The 24,328-nt window shown below is 51.7% G+C and overlaps 1 protein-coding gene across 4 annotated transcripts in view; it reads right to left on the bottom strand.

Moving 5' to 3' along the window:
- LOC144828333 (casein kinase II subunit alpha-like) overlaps positions 1-24,328 on the bottom strand; it is a 213,553-nt gene that overhangs the window by 46,228 nt on the left and 142,997 nt on the right. For 2 of the 4 annotated variants that reach the window (XM_078686445.1, XM_078686448.1), the window contains 2 exons: positions 21,839-21,916; positions 13,053-13,112 (listed from right to left, as the gene is read on the bottom strand). In XM_078686445.1, coding sequence (XP_078542571.1) covers positions 13,053-13,112; positions 21,839-21,916 — 138 coding nt within the window. The remainder of the gene's footprint in view (positions 1-13,052; positions 13,113-21,838; positions 21,917-24,328) is intronic. The other 2 variants (XM_078686446.1, XM_078686449.1) reach the window with 1 other exon arrangement.

Raw genomic sequence — 24,328 nt, 5'->3', positions numbered from 1 at the left:
TGTAGGCTAAGTATTTGCGCACGCACCCCAGCAACAACAACCAAAGGCCCACCACAAAGGAAACTCCACACAAGGTTCTATAAAAATAGCCTTTGTATTACACCAAAACACATTAGATAAAACACACTTTACAATGTGCCAGAGGCACGGGCAGAATTTACAAGGGATTATTTACAAGACAGGGCCACCTGGACCACTGTCAGGAATCAGCACTTTTAGAAGTAACAATACAATACTTGTAGGCCTAGAACTTAGAACATAGCCTATCAGACAGTACCTTCCGTCCTGGTTGCACGGGATAATGCGAGTGACCTCCTTAGTAAGCTTGAGCGGGCGACCCAGCGAAGCGGCGCGGCTCAGGGGAGAGCGGCGCTGCTCGAGGCTTGGACGGGCTGCCGGCACGGTACAAGCGTTTCTCTGGGGCGACCAATGTGTGCGGCTCAGAAGAGGAGGGGGAGGCAGGATGCGGGCGACCCAGCGAAGCGGCGCGGCTCAGGGGAGAGCGGCGCTGCTCGAGGCTTGGACGGGCTGCCGGCACGAGCTGCCGAGGGGAACGAGCGAGGCACACTTCAGCGAGGCCCCAGGGGCCCAGGGAGATCAGACAAGTCCCATCAATTTGGCAGGGAAGGCACCATAGAGTCCACTGGTCCTGGGACTCTGGTCAGGGGGCAAGCTTAGTATCAAGCCCTTGGGATCACTTATAACAGAAGATCACTGTAACACAAAATAGGACATAAAGCACAAAACCAGTACCCACTGGTAACTGGTAAGTCCCCCCTACGCAATCCTAACCACCCTAGGAACAGGTCACGCAGGGAACCAGGACCTTACTAGCACCACCTGCACTAGCAAGAACAACCACCTCAGTATCACAATACAAGTAGGGGCATAGACCTGGGGACAAAACACATGATGCAGAACCTACATTCAGCGGTGTAAGGAACACATGACGCATCAACACACGTTCAGCGGTGTAAGGAACAGGGCACATAATGTATCAACAACACATTCAGAGGTGCAGAACACAGGGTGCGCAAAACATACTACACATTGTACATTTCCTAACACCCAAAAGCAATAGGACATAGATCAAAACAGCATCTAAACCTTTAGCGTAGAACTCACAAAGTCCAGGTTGCGCCACTGCGCCAGAACCTAAACGTAGCAGCTGCCCACTACTTGCTGGGCAGCTGAGGGACAGAACAGGGGGGCCTAAACGCTGCAGCTGGCACTAAGTGCTGCGCAGCTGGGGAAAGGCCAGGGATGAAGGAGTGCGCCTCACTCCTAAGTCCATAACATGTCTCTAGAAAAGAAAAGACCTACACGGTGCAGCTGCCCACTAATTGCTGGGCAGCTGGAAACAAATCTGCGACAGGGGCCCTCACTGGCCCCTCGGGAACACTGCCCCACATTGAGCCATCTGGCTCTCAGAATAACTGGCACTTGAGCCTCTCTGGGCTCGTAAAACAAGAATGCCCCCTGAGCCTCTCGGGCTCTCAAAAGAACGTTGGAGCCTCTCAGGGCTTGTGAATAGGGTGGGGGCCTTCGCTGGAGTCCCCCCTCTGGGAACTCGATATGGCCAACTGGGCAGTGGGGTCCCCTCCGGGGGACCTAGGAACACTTGGAGAGCCACTCTGGGCTCACGAACACGGTACTGGCCTTGAGCCTCTCAGGGCTCACGAAACGACATATGGCCGGGAGCCCCTCGGGGACTCGGAGCAAAGTATGGCCCAAGAGCCTCTCGGGCCCAGAACACAGGCGGAGTCCCTCTGGGGGACTCGGCATTAGGTGAGGCCCCACGGGCCTCGGCACACAACGAGCCTCGCTCTGGAGGGGAGGGGCGGGCACCGGCCATGTGCCCCGACGCCCCTCCTCTCTCTCTCACTCACCGGGTCTGGCGGCTGGCAGCGGGGCCCTCTCTCCTCGCTTTCCGGGGCGGCCCCGGGGCTCTCCCTCACTCCTGGGAGCCCCGGGCCGCAGGGATTCAGCCGGCTTTTTCCTTCCTCTTTTCCCCGGTGGCAGAGGCAGCCAATCGGGGCGCAGCGGCAGGCGGGACTTCCCTCCAAAACCGGAAGTCCCGCCCCGCGTCAGGCACCGTAGTGCCTGGCTTCCTGTTTTCCCGGCCATTGTCTTCTAGCGCGGCTCGGGCCGCGGCGGTGAATCTCGGGGGCATTAAAGAGGGGTGGGCACCCTCGAGATTAATTAAAACCAACCCAGCGAGGTGGGCACTCGCCAATTAATTAAATAAACGGGGTGGCACCCGTATTTAAGAAGAAAGTGCAACGAAGCACTCTGGGGCACCAGAGGGGCAGGAGCGCTTCCCTCAGAGGGAAAACGACAGCGCTCTGCCCAGGCATGAAAAATAAAGCGCTCACAGCGCTAGCAGGACACAAAGCGCTCCAATGCGCTAGGGACAGCACACAAGCGCTTCCAGGCGCTAGAAGCCACCAGTCAAGCGCTCCCAGCACCACTAGACAGGACAAAGGGCCTCCAGGCGCCTCAGGGGAACACAAGTCCAGCAAAAGTCCAAGCACAGCGCTAGAGGGGAATAAACAGCGCTCCCAAGCGCTATAAGGGACCAAAGTCCAGCAAAGCTCTTCAGAAGTCCAGGGGCTGGGCAGGGCCCAGGGGAGGCAAGCCTTCCCCCTGGGCCCAAGCAGCAGCACGCCCCTGGCAGATTCAAGCAGCAAACAAGAAGAACCTTTTTCAAGAGGTCACAGCCTCTTTTTATACAGAGCAACCCTTTGTCTGTAGGTGCAGGGTGGGGGCAGAACCAGATGCAGCTGGTTCTGGAGCACTCTTGATGGCCCAACCACCCATTCTATTCACTGGCAGGGCTTGGGTCATCAGTCACACCACAGGGGGGCGGAGCCAGCATTGTGTGGGGAAAACCCAGCCCATCCAGGACACAGGTACACTCCTCCCACACATCACTCATGCTAATCTCCCACTCACCACCGGGGCAGACCCACACAGACTTCCTGGAGCCTGGCATCCCAGCCAGCTCCAGCCAATCACACGCCAGCACCCTCACAGCACACGTACAGCCATGTCTAGAAATGGCCCTTCCCCACTAGACACATACAAGCCGGGCATACCGTTGCGCAGCATTCATTCCCACGAGTTCACACATACCAAACTCGAGCATGCACGCCTCACGCATCAGGAACTACCAGGGACACAGACATTCCCCATGCGTTCCTATGGGAGGGCAGGCCAGTCTCACTCCACGCACTCAGGGAGCGCACGCACTTTCCACTGCGCCACAGTGTCAAGGTGCGCAAAGACCAGAAATCACTACACTTCAAGGCAAAAAGTTCAGGGGTGAACCTGCCAGAAAGCCCAAGTCCAACAAGCCAATGTTAACATGCGAAGAGGAGTCCTAAGCAATATATAAATGAAGACATGTGGGAGTAAAGTTTACATGCGGGGGAGGGCAGGGCAGATCCCAGGTGCATTCCCTGATGAGTGAAACGCACCTCATCAGGGAATGCACCTGGGATCTGCCCTGCCCTCCCCCGCAGGTAAACTTTAGACACCAACTTGGGGTCTAAAGGAAGTGCCTGATGAACAGATCACTAGGGGTCATTACTAAGGCAGACCCAGGAGCGACGGAAAGGGCAGGAGTGTGGACCTGCAGGTGTGCAGAGTGCAGCAAGTGAGGAATAACAGGGATCCTGACGCAGGGGCGGCTCCGCAGGCACCAGAGCGGGGCAGCAGGTTGTGCTGAAGTCTGCCTGCTCCCAAGTGAATGTGCAGATGAATCAGAGTGTGCCCCCGCTAAAGTGGAAGGCGTGGCGTCAAGATGGCGGTCACTCTAAGAGGGCTCCGGACCCCCCTCATCCGCTCCCATCCTCCCGCCCTCTGATTCTGTGTGTACCCCTTAAAGCGGGGGCGTGGCTAGGAGCGTCAAGATGGCAGTCACTCTAAGAGGGCTCCGGACCCCCCTCATCCGCTCCCATCCTCCCGCCCTCTGATTCTGTGTGTACCCCTTAAAGCGGGGGCGTGGCTAGGAGCGTCAAGATGGCAGTCGCACTCTAAGAGGGCTCCGGACCCCCCTCATCCGCTCCCATCCTCCCGCCCTCTGATTCTGTGTGTACCCCTTAAAGCGGGGGCGTGGCTAGGAGCGTCAAGATGGCAGCCGCACTCTAAGAGGGCTCCGGACCCCCCTCATCCGCTCCAAACCTCCGGCCCTCTGATTCTGTGTGTACCCCTTAAAGCGGGGGCGTGGCTAGGAGCGTCAAGATGGCAGTCGCACTCTAAGAGGGCTCCGGACCCCCCTCATCCGCTCCCATCCTCCCGCCCTCTGATTCTGTGTGTACCCCTTAAAGCGGGGGCGTGGCTAGGAGCGTCAAGATGGCAGTCGCACTCTAAGAGGGCTCCGGACCCCCTCATCCGCTCCCATCCTCCCGCCCTCTGATTCTGTGTGTACCCCTTAAAGCGGGGGCGTGGCTAGGAGCGTCAAGATGGCAGTCACTCTAAGAGGGCTCCGGACCCCCCTCATCCGCTCCCATCCTCCCGCCCTCTGATTCTGTGTGTACCCCATAAATCGGGGGCGTGGCTAGGAGCGTCAAGATGGCAGTCGCACTCTAAGAGGGCTCCGGACCCCCCTCATCCGCTCCCATCCTCCCGCCCTCTGATTCTGTGTGTACCCCTTAAAGCGGGGGCGTGGCTAGGAGCGTCAAGATGGCAGTCGCACTCTAAGAGGGCTCCGGACCCCCCTCATCCGCTCCCATCCTCCCGCCCTCTGATTCTGTGTGTACCCCTTAAAGCGGGGGCGTGGCTAGGAGCGTCAAGATGGCGGTCACTCTACGAGGGCTCCGGACCCCCCTCATCCGCTCCCATCCTCCCGCCTTCTGATTCTGTGTATACCCCTTAAAGCGGGGGCGTGGCTAGGAGCGTCAAGATGGCAGTCACTCTAAGAGGGCTCCGGACCCCCCTCATCCGCTCCCATCCTCCCGCCCTCTGATTCTGTGTGTACCCCTTAAAGCGGGGGCGTGGCTAGGAGCGTCAAGATGGCAGTCGCACTCTAAGAGGGCTCCGGACCCCCCTCATCCGCTCCCATCCTCCCGCCCTCTGATTCTGTGTGTACCCCTTAAAGCGGGGGCGTGGCTAGGAGCGTCAAGATGGCAGTCGCACTCTAAGAGGGCTCCGGACCCCCCTCATCCGCTCCCATCCTCCCGCCCTCTGATTCTGTGTGTACCCCTTAAAGCGGGGGCGTGGCTAGGAGCGTCAAGATGGCAGTCGCACTCTAAGAGGGCTCCGGACCCCCCTCATCCGCTCCCATCCTCCCGCCCTCTGATTCTGTGTGTACCCCTTAAAGCGGGGGCGTGGCTAGGAGCGTCAAGATGGCAGTCGCACTCTAAGAGGGCTCCGGACCCCCTCATCCGCTCCCATCCTCCCGCCCTCTGATTCTGTGTGTACCCCTTAAAGCGGGGGCGTGGCTAGGAGCGTCAAGATGGCAGTCGCACTCTAAGAGGGCTCCGGACCCCCCTCATCCGCTCCCATCCTCCCGCCCTCTGATTCTGTGTGTACCCCTTAAAGCGGGGGCGTGGCTAGGAGCGTCAAGATGGCAGTCGCACTCTAAGAGGGCTCCGGACCCCCTCATCCGCTCCCATCCTCCCGCCCTCTGATTCTGTGTGTACCCCTTAAAGCGGGGGCGTGGCTAGGAGCGTCAAGATGGCAGTCGCACTCTAAGAGGGCTCCGGACCCCCTCATCCGCTCCCATCCTCCCGCCCTCTGATTCTGTGTGTACCCCTTAAAGCGGGGGCGTGGCTAGGAGCGTCAAGATGGCAGTCGCACTCTAAGAGGGCTCCGGACCCCCTCATCCGCTCCCATCCTCCCGCCCTCTGATTCTGTGTGTACCCCTTAAAGCGGGGGCGTGGCTAGGAGCGTCAAGATGGCAGTCGCACTCTAAGAGGGCTCCGGACCCCCCTCATCCGCTCCCATCCTCCCGCCCTCTGATTCTGTGTGTACCCCTTAAAGCGGGGGCGTGGCTAGGAGCGTCAAGATGGCAGTCGCACTAAGAGGGCTCCGGACCCCCCTCATCCGCTCCCATCCTCCCGCCCTCTGATTCTGTGTGTACCCCTTAAATCGGGGGCGTGGCTAGGAGCGTCAAGATGGCAGTCGCACTCTAAGAGGGCTCCGGACCCCCCTCATCCGCTCCCATCCTCCCGCCCTCTGATTCTGTGTGTACCCCTTAAATCGGGGGCGTGGCTAGGAGTGTCAAGATGGCAGTCGCACTCTAAGAGGGCTCCGGACCCCCCTCATCCGCTCCCATCCTCCCGCCCTCTGATTCTGTGTGTACCCCTTATATCGGGGGCGTGGCTAGGAGCGTCAAGATGGCAGTCGCACTCTAAGAGGGCTCCGGACCCCCCTCATCCGCTCCCATCCTCCCGCCCTCTGATTCTGTGTGTACCCCTTAAATCGGGGGCGTGGCTAGGAGCGTCAAGATGGCAGTCGCACTCTAAGAGGGCTCCGGACCCCCTCATCCGCTCCCATCCTCCCGCCCTCTGATTCTGTGTGTACCCCTTAAAGCGGGGGCGTGGCTAGGAGCATCAAGATGGCGGTCGCACTCTAAGAGGGCTCCGGACCCCCTCATCCGCTCCCATCCTCCCGCCCTCTGATTCTGTGTGTACCCCTTAAAGCGGGGGCGTGGCTAGGAGCGTCAAGATGGCAGTCGCACTCTAAGAGGGCTCCGGACCCCCCTCATCCGCTCCCATCCTCCCGCCCTCTGATTCTGTGTGTACCCCTTAAAGCGGGGGCGTGGCTAGGAGCGTCAAGATGGCAGTCGCACTCTAAGAGGGCTCCGGACCCCCTCATCCGCTCCCATCCTCCCGCCCTCTGATTCTGTGTGTACCCCTTAAAGCGGGGGCGTGGCTAGGAGCGTCAAGATGGCGGTCACTCTAAGAGGGCTCCGGACCCCCCTCATCCGCTCCCATCCTCCCGCCCTCTGATTCTGTGTGTACCCCTTAAATCGGGGGCGTGGCTAGGAGCGTCAAGATGGCAGTCGCACTCTAAGAGGGCTCCGGACCCCCCTCATCCGCTCCCATCCTCCCGCCCTCTGATTCTGTGTGTACCCCTTAAAGCGGGGGCGTGGCTAGGAGCGTCAAGATGGCAGTCGCACTCTAAGAGGGCTCCGGACCCCCCTCATCCGCTCCCATCCTCCCGCCCTCTGATTCTGTGTGTACCCCTTAAAGCGGGGGCGTGGCTAGGAGCGTCAAGATGGCAGTCGCACTCTAAGAGGGCTCCGGACCCCCCTCATCCGCTCCCATCCTCCCGCCCTCTGATTCTGTGTGTACCCCTTAAAGCGGGGGCGTGGCTAGGAGCGTCAAGATGGCAGTCGCACTCTAAGAGGGCTCCGGACCCCCCTCATCTGCTCCCATCCTCCCGCCCTCTGATTCTGTGTGTACCCCTTATATCGGGGGCGTGGCTAGGAGCGTCAAGATGGCAGTCGCACTCTAAGAGGGCTCCGGACCCCCCTCATCCGCTCCCATCCTCCCGCCCTCTGATTCTGTGTGTACCCCTTAAAGCGGGGGCGTGGCTAGGAGCATCAAGATGGCAGTCGCACTCTAAGAGGGCTCCGGACCCCCTCATCCGCTCCCATCCTCCCGCCCTCTGATTCTGTGTGTACCCCTTAAAGCGGGGGCGTGGCTAGGAGCGTCAAGATGGCAGTCGCACTCTAAGAGGGCTCCGGACCCCCCTCATCCGCTCCCATCCTCCCGCCCTCTGATTCTGTGTGTACCCCTTAAAGCGGGGGCGTGGCTAGGAGCGTCAAGATGGCAGTCGCACTCTAAGAGGGCTCCGGACCCCCCTCATCCGCTCCAATCCTCCCGCCCTCTGATTCTGTGTGTACCCCTTAAAGCGGGGGCGTGGCTAGGAGCGTCAAGATGGCAGTCCCACTCTAAGAGGGCTCCGGACCCCCTCATCCGCTCCCATCCTCCCGCCCTCAGGGACTCCTGCACCTCCCCACGGACCCGCTGCTGCCTGTGGCCTGGTTCGGGCTGGGGCTCCGGCGCCCTTGGGCCCCAGTGCGGTGGCCACACACCATCGAGCGCTCCCCTTCCATCATGGACCTCCGCTGCCGTGACGCCAAGGTTCTCTTTCCAGATTACACGAGGGGGGTTCAGTGGCAATGCTGTTCTTACCTTACAGTCAAAGAGAGGCTCCGGGCACTCCAATTCTGAGCCAAACTCATATTGATCCATGTGAAAAAGTCCCACATCTTCAACACTACTGAATCTGCTTGGACATGGCTCACGGAGAGGCGCCCACTCCTCGGGCCAGATAGGGCTTCCTCGTGGGGAGCTGGACTCTCCCAACCACTAGGACAGCACCAGTGCCTAAACTAAGTCGATACTGTACTCGCTCATGAAAGAGGTGCAACACCAAACGCTCCACATCTTCTACGCAGTAACCCAAGACGTGAGATTAGTCCCCCTCTACGACATACTCCCCCAAGGCCTCTGATGCGGCGAGACATCCAATGCACCATGGGACCTTCCGGCAGCAACCTCCCCACCCCCTGCCGAACTGCCTGCGGACACTGATTTATCACAGAGCCCTGCACTAGGATTCCCTAATCACTCTTAGTTTCAGGACTCCGAGACGTTCATGTTGTGATTTGATTCCTGAGTTCTCCTGATGGCCATCATTTATCCTGTACCAAGGAGGGGCTCAACACTCCAGTCCCATGTTCAAGCTCTTTTGCATTTCAGTTTTCTTTCTCAGGGCCACAGATGCTTCTGGGGTGGAAGTACGTGGTGGGGGGAAGTTTGCTGGGGGGGTGGGGATTCAGTAATATGCTCTTTTCATTGAAAGTTTTGATTTGTTTGCATATTTGTTTGTTTTGCATTGCACTCCGGCACACAACAATCCTAGATTTCAAACAGCATGATATGGTAATGGGCCCTTGATACACACCGTGGGCAGGTGCTTGGGCTGCCGTATGCGGCGGAGCGTGACACTCCCGCCCGCCCACCCCACGCACGAGACCTTTTCCCTAGATGTGGCATCCCTGAAAGTTCTATCCTGAACATTAATGGACTCCTAGATCGCGTGAAAAGCGCTGGAGTCCTAGGTTTCGCACATCAACACCTTGCTAAGGTCCCGATGCTCCTAGAGACCCACCTTGTGGGTGTTCGCTGGCCCTTCTTGGCGCGTAAAGGCTATGACGGGGTCTTCCACTCTGGCTTGCTTCACTCGGGGCTCCCGAGGGGTGGAGAGTAGCAATCCTACTGCGTCGCTTCATTCCTACGATTGTTGCCTGCGACATTAGAGATCCCCAGGGCCCTTTCACTGTTAACCTAGTATGCGTCTATGCACCCCCCAGTGACTAGAAGTTTTTCTTCACGCCCAGTCTAAGGTAATTCTTGATCTCCCATAGGGACGGATGCTCATATGTGGCGACTTCAACGCAGTCCCCATCCAGTGTATTTATGCTAAGGATCACCCCTCTGTATCCCGACGTACTGGGGCCCGTCACCACCAATGGTTTCTGACGTGTGTAGGATATGGAACCCCGACAACGTCAACTCACACGTACCTCTGTGGCACACCATACTCATTGTAACAGAGCTTGTTTTCATGCCAGTCCTAGATTGTCGCACTGTATTACATGCTGAGATCCTCCCCAGTGGAAAACTGAACCATGCTCCCGTATCTCTTCACCTCTGCTCCCGCCAGGGATGGCCCGCATCCTTTTTTGGTGCCTATACAAATGGTATCTTCAAGCTAATCTTCAAGCTAAACCCTCTGAGCCACCAGCAAAGCGACCATTGGGGGATTTAACAGAGCCTGAATCTGCACGCAAAAAGAAGCCAGCTGCCTCTATACGACTTAACTTGAGGCCAGTGCCCTTAGGCTGGAGGACCGGCTCGTGGAAGGGCCTCAGGGCGCGGTCCCCTGGCAGCTGAGCCTCCTGCGTGACGAGGAGTCTCCAGTCTCTAGAAGCTGCCAAGCACCTCTGGTTCGCCACAAAAGCCAGGGTCTATTGATGGGGGCCCAAGAATGGGAACTACTATATTAGCTGGCCTCTCATCCGCAGGTGAATAGGATGGTGCCCGAAATCAGTGATGACTATGGTAATCCTTGCCGTACTCTCCAGGAGATCACGCAAACACTCGCCCACTACTATAAGCATCTATATGCGGCGTCCCCTCCGGTGAACCCTGACTGCCTCTCAGTTTCTCAATGGCGCGCTTCTCCCACACCTGCCCTGCACTGAGGCTCGGATGCTGGACGAGCCCTTCATGGCTGAAGAGGTTGGGGCGGCTATCTTTGCAGTGAATTCCGGAAAGACCCCATGTCCAGACAGACTCCCCGCAGAGTAGTACACAACATTCTGGTTCATCTGGGCTTCCCAACTCCTGGGCCCTTTATAATAAAGTAGCGCAGAAGGGCGCGTTTCCTTTGAAGATTAATGCCACCACAATTTTTATTCTCCCGAAGACACAGCCCCCCTCAAACGACTATCGTTCAAAATCCCTAATCAACAGTGAGGTCAAGATCTTCACAACGCTTCTGGCCACCCTTCATAAGCATGTCCTGCATTTGATCATGCACCGGGATCAATGCGGCTTTCTGCAAGTCCGCAGTTCGAGGCATTGCCTTCGGCACCTCCACGTGGCCCTGGCCCACAGTCATCTGCTTCCATCCAGTCTAGCCTTGTTACTACTCAATTTTGAAAAGACTGTTGAGACCGTGGATTGGGGATATTTAGGACATGTGCTGAACTGGGCTGGGATTGGACCTCGCTTCAGTGGGCTTGTTCTGGCATTGTATTCGAATCCCACAGCAGGGATTGATTCAGATTAAAATGGAAGGGTGGGGTCTCCAAAACCTACCGCACCCTGATCATAAATGCTCCGGATACCCTGAATCACCTCAGGGCCCGTTGGGAGGGCTGGCTGGGTCCCTTTGAGGATGATGATGATTGCTGGGAATCAATTATGGCACCTGGGACCTTACCCTGGCTAGGTTACACCCTGGGGAGGGGGGCTGTGGCAGGAAAAGTCTCCTTTCTGAACCCACCTGCCCTGGCTGCAAGAGCGCTGCTGCCGGCTTTTACCACATGGTGTGGTCGTCGTATTCCAAGATTCAGGAGTTTTGGACTGCAGTGGTGAGGGAAATGGCTGGTGTCCTGGGTTGGGATGTCACCCTTTCACCCATAGTGCTCTTGCTGGGGGTGCTGGAGGGCTCCGGGGGGTCAAAGGCAGATCGAACATTCCTGACTACAGCCCTCATAGTAGCCAAGTGGAACATCACTACTTGCTGGAAGAACTCTACCCCTCTCACCCTCTCGCAATAGAGGCGAGAGTGGACAGTTGTGCACAACAAGAGCAACCGGTCTACGAGGCCCGGGGATGCTCCCTGAAACATGTTCGAGTATGGGTGGGGGTGTCTAGGACGACTTGCCTAGAGCCTCACCTTTTGATACGTGCGTTGTTGTGTTGCCCTTGACTCATGATAGTCTTCTACCCTTCTGGCCTGCACGGTGTTTAACTACTGGAACACTTTTTACTGTAATAATTGTGTGCCATGTTGTACCTCTTGTGCAGGAGGGAGTACTCAGCAACTCACTCTTGCAGTGATGGTGGCCTTTCATAGAAGCTCGTCTTTCCTATCGAAGAATCCAGGGTAACCACAGACAGGCATCCAAGATGCCTCCAACAGCATAGCACACAATGGAGGAACTGAGTCTCATAAAGGCAGCCAAGCTCCAGCCACCAGCAGTGCACACAATAGAGGTACTGACCAGCCCCCGGGCAGCCAAACTCCAGCCACCAGCAGTGCACACAATAGAGGTACTGACCAGCCCCCGGGCAGCCAAGCTCCAGCCACCAGCAGTGCACACAATAGAGGTACTGGCCAGCCCCCGGGCAACCAAACTCCAGCCACCAGCAGTGCACACAATAGAGGTACCGAGTCTCATAAAGGCAGCCAAGCTCCAGCCACCAGCAGTGCACACAATGGAGGAACTGAGTCTCATAAAGGCAGCCAAGCTCCAGCCACCAGCAGTGCACACAATAGAGGTACTGACCAGCCCCCGGGCAGCCAAGCTCCAGCCACCAGCAGTGCACACAATAGAGGTACTGACCAGCCCCCGGGCAGCCAAACTCCAGCCACCAGCAGTGCACACAATAGAGGTACTGACCAGCCCCGGGCAACCAAACTCCAGCCACCAGCAGTGCACACAATAGAGGTACTGACCAGCCCCCGGGCAGCCAAACTCCAGCCACCAGCAGTGCACACAATAGAGGTACTGACCAGCCCCCGGGCAACCAAACTCCAGCCACCAGCAGTGCACACAATGGAGGAACTGAGTCTCATAAAGGCAGCCAAGCTCCAGCCACCAGCAGTGCACACAATAGAGGTACTGACCAGCCCCCGGGCAGCCAAGCTCCAGCCACCAGCAGTGCACACAATAGAGGTACTGACCAGCCCCCGGGCAGCCAAACTCCAGCCACCAGCAGTGCACACAATAGAGGTACTGACCAGCCCCCGGGCAGCCAAACTCCAGCCACCAGCAGTGCACACAATAGAGGTACTGACCAGCCCCCGGGCAACCAAACTCCAGCCACCAGCAGTGCACACAATAGAGGTACTGGCCAGCCCCCGGGCAACCAAACTCCAGCCATAATGGGGCAGGAGGGTGTTTCTACTTCAAGTCACAGAATCAAAAGAGCTTTAAAAATACAAATAAAAAAAAACACATACTAGTAAGAGAGCAGGAGAGGAGTACTTATGCAAGCTTGTGGTGATAACGTGTAAATGTTAAAGAGAGGTGTTGTCATTTGTGGCTGCTTGCGATGGACTGTAGGAGTGTCTGTGAAAGAGAACAAGTGTGTGTGTACGCGCCTGCGGCGTGGATGTCTAACACATGCCCATGGTCCGCTCCGAACCACCTGCATCTCTCAGGAGCAGGGCTAGACTAACTTTCAAAGACAGAGACAAACTAAAGGGCAGCAGCTGAAAAGAAAGCAGGACACCTCCAGAGAAAGGCCCTGTTCACTGTCTCACAGACTAGGCCACTGCAAGCGGACCGCACTTACCTTCAAAATCTCATACATGTAGAAGCGAATGTCGAAGTCTGATAACGTCTGGTACAATTGCTGCAAAACAAGATTGAAAGTAGGCGTTAGCACCCAGAATACCAACCACTCACCACAGTCCTCTGCACCCCACCAGGCTCCCCGCTGCTCCTCCTCCGTCAGAGACTTCTGTCGCTACCCCTCTTCCACTCGACCCACGGAGCGTGCCAGTGCCTTGGTACCTACCACACAGAGCACTAGTGACACAGGGCTCATTGAGAGTCCTTGTACCCCATCCCTGCCCTCTGCCCATTATAAGGATAGGATGACACGTGGCAGAGAGTGGCAAAGGGGGAGGTGCTGCGACCCACTCACAAAGACAGCCTCAATCATACAAGGGGAAGGTGCCAGGCCTGGACGAGGCACAAGGAGGAATGATGGTTCTTAGAAAGTCAGGAAAGTATAAATAGTCTTGGAACTTCAACCAGACCAATGTCCTGTCGTGGCTGTACAGGTTAACATGCTTTGAAAGAACCTCCATCTAACTGGCAGTAGGAAGCTCGTCGAGTGCACCCTGCCCAGGACAGACCAGAAGTCAAAATGGCCAGGAGAAACGTTCCCACCGGACAACAGGACTGCCCGACTAAAACTAATACCAAAAGATGTCGCATCGACCTCTTGCATGGCCTTCGACAACACGAAGGTCTTGGTTAGACCAGCCAATCTCAACTCCTACAGACGTGAACCTATCTGGTTGAGTGCAGTCACAATCGCGCTGAGTACAATGGACTCAACAATTTAGCCTCACCACACCCAAAAAGCATTTCAGCAAAACTATGGATCATGAATTAAATGCACTAGCTTTTGAAATGGAGACTGCAAGGGCTGCAGGCATTGAGCAGGATTCATTACTTCTAGGTTGCATCCATTAGACGTGTATGTGAAATGTTGTAGAGCAACTTATGTGACCTGCGAAAACCAAAAGGCAAATGGTTCAAACATAAGTTGGTTGATCTGTCGCACAAGACACTCCGGTAAAAAAAAAAAAAGTATTTATAAGGGAAAGGTGGTGACCATGGAGGATGGTCGCCCAGATAAGTGGCCTTATGAAGATGCACTCACTCAAGGGCAGGTAAAGCTTCATACTCCACCCAATGTCATGATTTAATGAGGATTTTAATTTACGTCCAGGCAGGAAATGGAAGAATCCATGTCCGGGTCAGAGCTGAATCTATCTGGAAGAATAGTTTGAGGAGAAGCCGAAGGCAGTTGAGGAGCAACATCTGGATTCCACTGCAGTAACGAAAGACCTCGGAAAGCAGGTGGAGCACAATCCTTTCAGAGAGGAGAAAATCAGGGATTTGACATCAAGGAAGGCACAACTGCAACTTGAACCCTGTCAAACTCAGAGGCCATAAGACCCGAGCAGCGACTCTTCTGCCCCGAGTTTAGAAGCAGCTCAAGATGAAGCATCTGGAAGAGGCGCCGGAGGACAAGTGATTGAAAGAGGAACCATGATGGAGATGTACTGAGAAATCATAAAGACAACTGGTCTCGGAACTGCTGTGTTTGTAAGTTACGAAGGAGGAGCTCTTACCACTGCAAACCCGAAGGGGAGTAAAACCTAAACCGGAAGGAGAAGGTTTGTTGAGGCGTTGAAGGGAAGTGGCAATCGATAAACAGGGCACAACCTAAGGTCCTTATAGAAGGAGCCGAGATCCCCATGGGAAGAGAAACCTGGTTGTAACCCTACGAGGATCCGGTCAAAGCACTGACTGGTCTCTGCATTTATTGTAGCCTATTAATCAGTAAACTTGCAATCTACCTTGCTATAAGCACAGACTATGAAAAGAGGTGCGTGGCGGGCGATGCGGACGGTGTCTAGATCATCAGGGGACATGTCCGCATTCCTATGACAGACTTCAAACAGTTCAAGACTTAACCCGCCGTCCGTCCAGCTGTTAGTCACGGATGGTGGAGCCACATTGTGAGCTTTGAGTTAAGGTGCCTTATGACTTGGATTGGCCAGAGGCTGTCAGGAGACGGTTAGAGAGTTCCTGAGACATGACCGGTCAGCAGGAAGGGAGAAAGGATGGCCAGCAGGGTAATGCCAACGAATATAACACAGAACAAGAGGACAAGTAGACGTAGAGCTTGGCTGGGTTGGGGCGGGTGGCAGGCTCGCCTGTGGGGCTGGGGCTTAGCAGGAGGGCTTGCAAGTACAACCCGAGATAAAGAAACAAGCAGAGACCACTGCTCTGTAAATAGGATGGGGTGGATGCAGCGGGAAACCACCAGAGCCTCACACCTTGGAAGGTCCCACTTCCCGCAGTTCACCCACCATTGGCACTTCCTGCACCTTTGTTGTTTTCCACCTCCCTCTTTGCATTTACTCTCTTTAAGACCTTTTGGCACTGATTTTTCCCAAAGATACCTCTGTTATTCCCATCTAGCAGACCGCACTGCTGTCTTCTATGCTCCTTAACCAGGAGATGGGTCTCCTGGCGCTTTTCGGGTTTTGTCACCTGTCCATTGTGGCAGATTTGTACTTTTATACAGCGCGCTGCCACCCAAAATTGGGTGCACTAACCACTAAAGAAAGAAACAAATAAGTACAATTAGAGTGAAAAGAAGTCAGCTTTAAGATGTTTACTGAACACCAGATTTGTGGAAGAAGCCCAAAGGAAAGCTTGTTTCATAGCACGCAGTTCAGTAATTGAAATTAGCAATCCCTCCTTTGAATAGAATGAATTTGGAGGCTATTTAGAGGTTTAGAGTAAGAGACTCTCATTGAGCTCACAGCACTATAACTGATAAAGATGCCAGCAATATACTTCAGAATTTAGTCAAAGGCTTTCAGCCAGAAACAGATTGTTTTAAAGATGCAGTGAAGGGCCTTGAGGTGGTGCAAAATAGGTGCAAACTTCTTGAGACCCAACTTTAGGAGGGGCGGCCACATTTTGAATTAGCTGTAACTTAACTTTTTGCTTTTCAGTAAGCCCTGAAAATAAAAAAATACAGTAGTCAAACTTCGATAGAACTGAAGCTTGAATTATGGTTTTACAGCTTTCTTTAGGTATAATAGGCTGTGCTTTCCCGATGACTTTAGAAAGGAACATGCAGGAGAAGACCACATTCCACTGTGTTCCTGGAAAGACAGTTTGGTGTCAAATAGGACCCCAAGAATATGCAAGAAACTGGAAAGTGATGGCTTTGACCCCAGCAGAGGTCACCACCAGTTCAAGTCACATATCGAGGCATCACCAAAAACATGATTACAGCTGAATTTAAGGCTGAAGACTTGGACATCATCCACTCTGCAATCTTAATCGTGAATTCCCTGAATCTTATTTTTAGTGTGGAGGAACCCTCTTGAACTATAATACTTAGATTATCATTAGCATAATCAAAATCTAGGCTGCCAAACGATTGTATAATAGCTGCCAATGGGGCCAAACAAAAAATAAAGTAGGGCTCAAAACCGAGCCCTGAGATACCCCACAAGGAGGACTTATCAAAGATGCTTTCTAAGGGGGAATCTCCACAGCTTGTGTTCTTTTTGACTAGAAGGAATGGATCCATTTTGGCCACCTATTCACCCGGTCTCCAACTTATGAATTAACGTCTTCGGTGAGACCACATCGAACGCTGCAGATAGATCCAGTAGATTCAAGATTGCCGGCTTAAAAGAGTCAGATTCAGATTTCCTTTAGCACAGAAATCAGCACCCTTGTCTAAAACCAGATTTGTGGCTATTGTAAACATAAGAGTTTTATGTGCTTCCAAATTCTTAACCAAGCAGGGAGCATGAGAGTAAACAGTAACTAGCATCACCCGAGGGCCTGCCTTAGGTTTTTTCAAAAAGGGCAGCACACCCGCCTGCCCATAGTTTGAGTGAGGCATGAATCAATCTTGATTAAACTTGAATAGCAGGGGATCGAAGGGATTTTGTTGGGAATACATCTGCGGGACAGCCCGACTTGATGGAAAAAATCTTTTCCTTAACTAAGTTGTCAACAAGTAACAGAAACTCAAGAAGGGACGGACTAATCTGCGTGGTGGATTTGGTATCTGAGGGAACTAAAAAGGCACTGTGATTAAAAATCTGCCATCATTTATAGATTTTGCCTGTAAACACATTACATAAGTCATTGCGTGGTTGCGGTGTTGGATGCACGTGGTTTGGCAGCAGTCTGCGTGGATGACACTGTTTAGGTGGAAAGGCTTCCTTAGGCCTGCTGTCTTCATCTGAAGCCCATAATAAGAAGTTGGAACCATTCTGACCATCGTTTTATAATCCATTAAACATTTGGTGTAGATGGCTCGGTCTTGCGGGGCAAAGTTCACTTTCCGTCCATGCATAAGCCTCCTGCATTCACTTTTCTTTCTTCTCAGGTCCCTCGATAACCATGGAGCAGAAGGGCGTGTTGTATGAGAGAGCTCAATTCTTTCAGGAAGCGTGGAGTAGAGCCTGGAGGAGACCTCAGTGTTGTGATCCTTGAGAGAGGCACTGATAGCTTGAGGTGGAAACAAGAACGCCCCCTAAAGAGGCCGAGAACTGGTAGAAAGTTTATGCCAGGCTCTGCTTCACTACACAGTGGTCTTTCCAGATTAGGGGGCTGGCCAAGCAGTTTTTAACTAGGTGGGGGTGCCAGAAAGTAAGGTCCAAAGTATGGCCTTTAACATGCATGACCTTTGACATGGGTAACACCCAAAACGTGTTATGCAACATATAATGCAAACTATCTGTGAATGCTTTTCGTACCATGTACTTCATTATACCTTACCCTCCAAAGAATCATTGCCAGCTATTTAATTGATTATGCGTTAATGACTAACTTCACAAGTCCAGCAGATGAGATGCCACAGCAGTGTGTTGTCTACCTGTCTCCAATGGCCTTTATACCCGTGCTCCCTTACCTGCCCTACCAAAGAAGAGCTTGGCGAAATATCGACAAAACCCGCCTCGAGTTAACCCAGTTGGCACCGTACCGACAGATGGACAATGCTACTGGGCCCTCGTTCATAGTTCTTTTACAAGGCAGTCTTTTTTGGGAAAACTTTTTCTGTCCATCCATGCAAGTGCACACATTCCAACCATATAGGAGCGTGGAAGAGCAGAATGACAGGAGGGATACATTAAACTAGACAATTTCTCAGAATAAAAACACAATTATGTCCAACCAACAGCCTTTGCTGGCCGCATAGAGTTTAAGAGAACCTGGCAGCGGGACCATCGACTGCTAGGCAATTGTTACTGGTTGCTGTTCCCAGGTAGATAATATTCAGCCTCTGAAGTCTTCAATGACCTGGACTTTTAAAATATTCAAGGTCCACAGCCGTCAGCCTATAGGCTCCTTGCTATAAGTGGGCTAGGAGGGATTTGGAAGGATTTCATTCTTGGAGAAATCACTAACTAGATAGGACATTAGTACAGCACCTCTATGACGCATGTCTCCATGTACAACACACCCAGGAAGCTGCCTGCAAAGGAGTGGGGACAAGTAGAAGAGCTTTGTCTCCATGCGATGACAGACGTTAAGGTGGGAAGCTTCAAGACACTAACCGGGATAAAGCATTCCAAGGTTGGGATCCAGAGCAGGAAATCAACAAGTTCTAGGTGAAATCTGAGTAAAGGTACATGGTGTCGCCCAGAACTCCAAAGATCTAGTTTGAGAATGGACAACTTTATTTGTGAGACAGCTTGGTCGATATGGACACAACATGAATGGATTATGCACAGACTAATCAAATACATACTGTCCTGTATTAGTAAGTCAGTGCAAGTTATGTCAGTCGTTGAATGCGTGATCCTGAATCACGCGTTGAGCAGGTAAAAATCTCTTAGGACACTTGTATCTTTTTATGATCCCTACTGATCAGCTATTTGAATAATCTAGCCTTGAGTTAGCCAATGAACTCAATAAGACGCGTCTAGGGTTGCTTGGTGTCAAATGAATGACATCCTGTGAACGGAACAGACCAGAGTAGAATAGAGCAATTCGCATTTTTTTACTCAAAGGCTATGTGTGAGTTCATGATCAGATGTTTTACTAAAGAAGTACACCACGCATCTGCTGCTGAACAAAAACTTGGACATCAATTACTTTGAGGCTCACTGTCCAGCCACCCCTTATTTGCACCTTGAAGTCAGGCACAGTTATTACAGAGTTCCGCAGATCCATCCACTTTAATAAATATTTATATTACCTTGTGCAAGAAACAACCCAGTATGCATGGAGAGTAAGAACTGCAAACACCTTGCGCTGGGAACAGGCAAAGGGGGTTTGCAAGCACCCATTACTGAAGCAGAAGATACAGAGTGGCTAAGAATAGCTGCTTTGAAAAAGAGACGTTCACAAATATTTACATTGGCCATGTCTGCAGTGGATCTTTTGCCTCATGGGCGTCACCCTCCATCCCACAAAAACAAGCCAGTAATACTAATAGTTGTATCTGAGCATCCGACCGAAGTTAAAGTTGCTGTGAATGTGGGGGCATGGGACGCAGCCATCTTACGCAGTTCTAATGACAACAGCTGTAGATATTGATGCTTGAGTAAAGAGCAGAATTCATTTCTACAAGGAGGAGGAGCAGCCATTAATGTCACAGTCAGTATACATTTCAGCAATGTTAACTCAAGCCTTGCACCAGTCAAGAGAATGGCGCAGGCACAAATCAATCCCAAATAAACCCCCTGCCTCCATGACCCATTGGTTTCACCCATCAATCAGCCATGATTCGGATGAGTCCCCAAGTAATACCATGTTCAAACCAGGGAAAGATTAGAAACTGGATGAAGAATTTGAAGAATTCTGATCTCTGCTTGGGTTGATTGGACTTTACGAGAATGCGAAGGTAATTGCACTGGGAATCGAGTCAAGCCAAGCAGTGGAAACCGTAACCAAAACAAGCAGGCCCTACTCCCATGGCAGCAGCATAGAGAAGTGATCACGTCGTGTGTAGCCTTCAAGTGTCCCTAGTGAGCCAAGGGACATAAGTAGACATACTCCAGGAACATGATCAACGACAAAGAAATACTAATAGGAACCAAGAAGAGAGTAAAGAGGAGGGCGATGGGTGTAGAAAGAGAGTAAAATAAGGAGAATGAGCAATAGTGCAAACAAAGGAAGACACCAAGGCAAGGTGAACGAGAAGCACTGCCTGAATCAAAACAATGACCAAAGAGAAAGTAAGAGGCACGAATGGAAAGGGAACAATGGAGAGAGAGAGAGAGCAAAGCAAACGGAGGAGACATGGGGCGAGTAAAATAAATAGCCTAAGAAAAGGAGTGAGCAGAAAGGGAATGTGAGCGAGACACAAATGAGAGAAGAGCAGAGAAACAAGTGGAAAGGAAAGAGCAACAGTGTGATATTTTATGTGTGAGGAGGAGAAAACATACAGAACAAAGGCTGCATGAAGAAGGAATGGACTTACACAGAGATGCAGACTTGAAGGAAAGGAAGAGGGACAACCAGGAGGGCCTGGCATGGAATGGAACACTTCAATGACCCTCACAAATGACTATTTAATCACTGCAACTGTGCACCACAACAACCACACACAAGTGCCATTTTTGTTTTATCACCTGTCTTTGGCACCAGCATGCTTAATTAGCCACAACGTTGCAACACCATCAGAGCACATCTCACCACCTCATGCATGACAGCAAACGCCTCCCAGATAGGATACAGTCACCTACATATCTCTTCCACACAGAGAAGGTATGGCTTGCCAAGACATCTACGAAGGCTCCATCATTGAGGGGCCAAACAAGTGGCAACCGGGCGCTATATACCAGACTAGGATAGCAACAGACAACATAGATGGTACTGGGGACAAAGATAGAAAGAAAGGTAACAAAAAACAACAACATTAAGACAGACGACTGGCCAACCAACTAAGATGGGAAGATGTGGACAAAGTGATCGAGAAAAGGGTGATAGCCCGGTTTGAGAACAAAAGGGCAAGAAATAATTTGTACCTGCTGGGTGTGGGAGAACAGGGCTGGTCAGTAGGATAAAGAAGTCATGAAAAACAAGATAAGGACACAAGGGGCAAAGGCACAAAAAGGTCAAAGTCATTGTACAACAAGAAGAAATAATAAGTAGATGTGCGTAGCGAAACACAAGGCAACAAAAAAAAAAGTCAAGAGCAGAATCTCAAAGAGTACAGCGAAGATCAATGGAAAAGAGAGAAAAAGAGACCAATTGATGAGAACAAGTAGGGATAAGGGGAGAGAGGGTAAGCATAAAGGATGTCGGCAGGGTGCAGACATGAAGAACTAATGGGCAAGAGCAAAGACATAAAAGAGGGAATGCGTCAAGTGTAGTAGAGGTGGTGGCGGTGGTTGGGGGGGGGGGGTTTAGATTGGAAGTCCAAACCAACGAAGGAGAGGTGAACCGTGGAGCCTTGGACTGAGGCACCTCTCACCGCTGGATCAGGACATCCTACAGACTAGTATCGTAAAAGGCAAACAAGCTGAGGAAAATACCCCACGGTTGGAGAGCAAGGAACACTCAGGGTAGTAATTATATCTAAAACCAGCTCTTCATGTCCTTGAGGAGTCATGGAAGTGTTTGTTAGACTAAACAAGAGAACAAAAGTACAGTGGTAAGTGAGACTTTGAGAAGGAAAAGCTGAGAGGAATGAGATGAAAGAACAAGAGTTGGGCAGAGAAGAGGCAGGTGGGGGGGGGTCAGAAAAGAGATGCAGGGGAGCATGAAGAGAGAAGAGCCCCATGAAAGAGATGATCTGGAAGGCGAGACAATACACTTGCAGGAAGAGGACGTTGTTCCAGGACAAACCTTCAGAAACCTGGCACTGGATTTGGCTCTACAGAAGCACACCGGGGGCCCGCAGCAGGTGTGCTCGCTAGGGCAATCCTACTTTAGGAGAGAGATGTTAGTGGAGGTGCAGCCTGAACCAACAGCAGATCCCGTAACATACCGAGCAGAAGACATCCTGGCCCTTCTTCTCCAACCCCCTCCAGCAAGACAAAGCAGCCAAAACACATCCATGTACCCTCACCGCTCAAAGAGATGAAGTCAAGAAAGAAAGGAGTTAATGCACAATCCATCCGCAGATGCCAGCCATGCCCACCCCTCCCAAGAAGAGGCCTAGGGGATTCATTGCCCTATCAACTCGCTCCAGACCAATGTCTGTACCAAAACCTCCAGACACAATACCATGATGACTGGTGCTGAGAGAGCTGGCCTAAAAAAGCACTAAGCTGGCAAGCGCCTCCTGTTAGTGCTCAAAACAGTAGTAAAAGTCACAAAGATAGAAGCGAAGGACACAGCAACTCCCAGCTAGGAGGTCACGGATGTGACATGCGTGCCTTGCTCCAGAGCCACCTGTTCTATGATGCAGGTACAAGGAATAAGCGATGTGAGCTACACCGTTTGTAGCCTGAGAGACCGCTGCTCAGTAGCATAAGGCGCGCAGGAGCTGCCTTGAAATCGATCGCCTTATAAAACACCACCTTACTTCGCCGTGGAGCCTCAGAACACCCGGAGAACAGGAACCCAGAGAACATTGCACCAGCAGAACCCCGGCATCTGCCCTCATGAGATCTTCCCAAATAGTGGTTACGCCTTCAGGCACACTCTCTATCCAATCAAAAACCACCAGGTGTATACCCTCTACCGAACTTAGGTTCATAGGGCTTGAGGGTCACCTGCCAAGCAGCACTCCTGAATGCAGCCCCCACCCCCGCCCCCCACTACCACCTTTCCCCATTTACTGCGGAAGTGCATTAACAGGGCAAACATACTGAGTGATTTCGAAAGCAATGAATCATGGGATATCCGCAACCTTTGCAGCGGGTTATCTGCAAACGCTAGCCAACGAGCAAAAACTATTCAAATTTGCTCTAAGCGGTGTTTCTGCATACCATCACACTTATTCAAATACATCCAGACTTTTCGACTACAGGCATGCTTATGGGATTGCCCCTTGTCGGTGTATTTTAGGAGGGCTCATTATTATTGTATCCACCCCTTTGGTTGGGCACCACATCTCTTGTGGATTGACTGGGTTTATACTAAGCTTGTTCACAAGACTACTCTTGCAGTGAACAGCAGAGGGGTGTCCCTGAGAAGAGGCAGTGTATGAGAGGCAGGTCCATCGAGTGACTTGCGTGGTAGAGAAGTAGGCCGAAGAGCTCGACTCCAGAGTGACTCTAAGGAGGAAGAGACCCAGGCTTTAAAGACTCAGAAACTGTTCCAGTCCCAGAAGTACAGATGCAAAGCTTCAGACATACTCCGCACCAGATCTTCAGCACTATGTATCATAGGTGGGGAAGCAAGGAATGGAGGGGAAGAGGGCAGCACGCTTGTAAGCACAGAACCAATACTCCCAGAGCAAAAATGATTTCCTCTAGTTTATCCTCTTTCACCAGCAGCACATCCACACTGCACTTCTGCAATTTTTGTAAATTTCCTGGGATTCTTTGTTTCGAATAGTAAAGCACTCTACACGTATAACAGCTGGTCCTGTTCTTTGAATAGTAAGTTCCTGCAACTCCATGGATAGCCACTTTTCTTACTACTCTTTAATAAGAAGTGACGGCTTGGGTTTATATGGAAATAATGTGATATCCACCCAAACTTTGCAAATTACCGGCTATATCCTTTCTGCACATTTATATAAAAAATTCCTAAAACTATTAAATAAGAGCCTAAAAGCGTGCTTCTATGTTGCTGAAACTTTCTTTTTTATATCTAGTACACTGTTGTCAAACCAACACTTCCTCAACCTGTTAGTCCGTATAGTACATTTTGTATAAATTGTAATACTACATTAGTTCAAATTTAAAACTAACTATTGAGTGAATTGACATCGTTGTCTGGCTGCCTACTTTTATCCTGCAACTCTCCTCAACTAACAGTCATCAGTGTTTATTTGAGATTGTTTTAAATTTCTTTAAGTGGAGTTGGAATCACATAATTCTTTCTTTTCTAAGCATGTTTCCTTTTTATTATTTTCTATTAAACTTTAAAAGCCTCTTTTTTCCAACACTTTGTTCTCAAATTCACAATTCATCAAGACTAGTCAAATTTAGAAACTGTAATTGAATTGCAATTGTTCCTACATAATTTGATTTAAGAACTTAAATGTAATTATTAATCTTCATATTGTACTTCATAATTGTTTTTAAAGTATAATTTAAATGAGAAAAATATTATACCCCTTTAGTGTCTACATTTAATTTGCTCTTATAACTGCACTTCAGCCCACACATTATACTTGTAATATATTCACTATCATTTGATACAAAAAGGACGTGTAAAAAC

Source organism: Lissotriton helveticus, chromosome 4_1 (genome assembly GCF_964261635.1).
Source record: "Lissotriton helveticus chromosome 4_1, aLisHel1.1, whole genome shotgun sequence".
NCBI classification, from domain to species: Eukaryota; Metazoa; Chordata; class Amphibia; order Caudata; family Salamandridae; genus Lissotriton; species Lissotriton helveticus.
The sequence above is the reverse complement of the archived record's forward strand: the minus strand, read 5'-3'. Positions and strand labels throughout refer to the sequence as shown.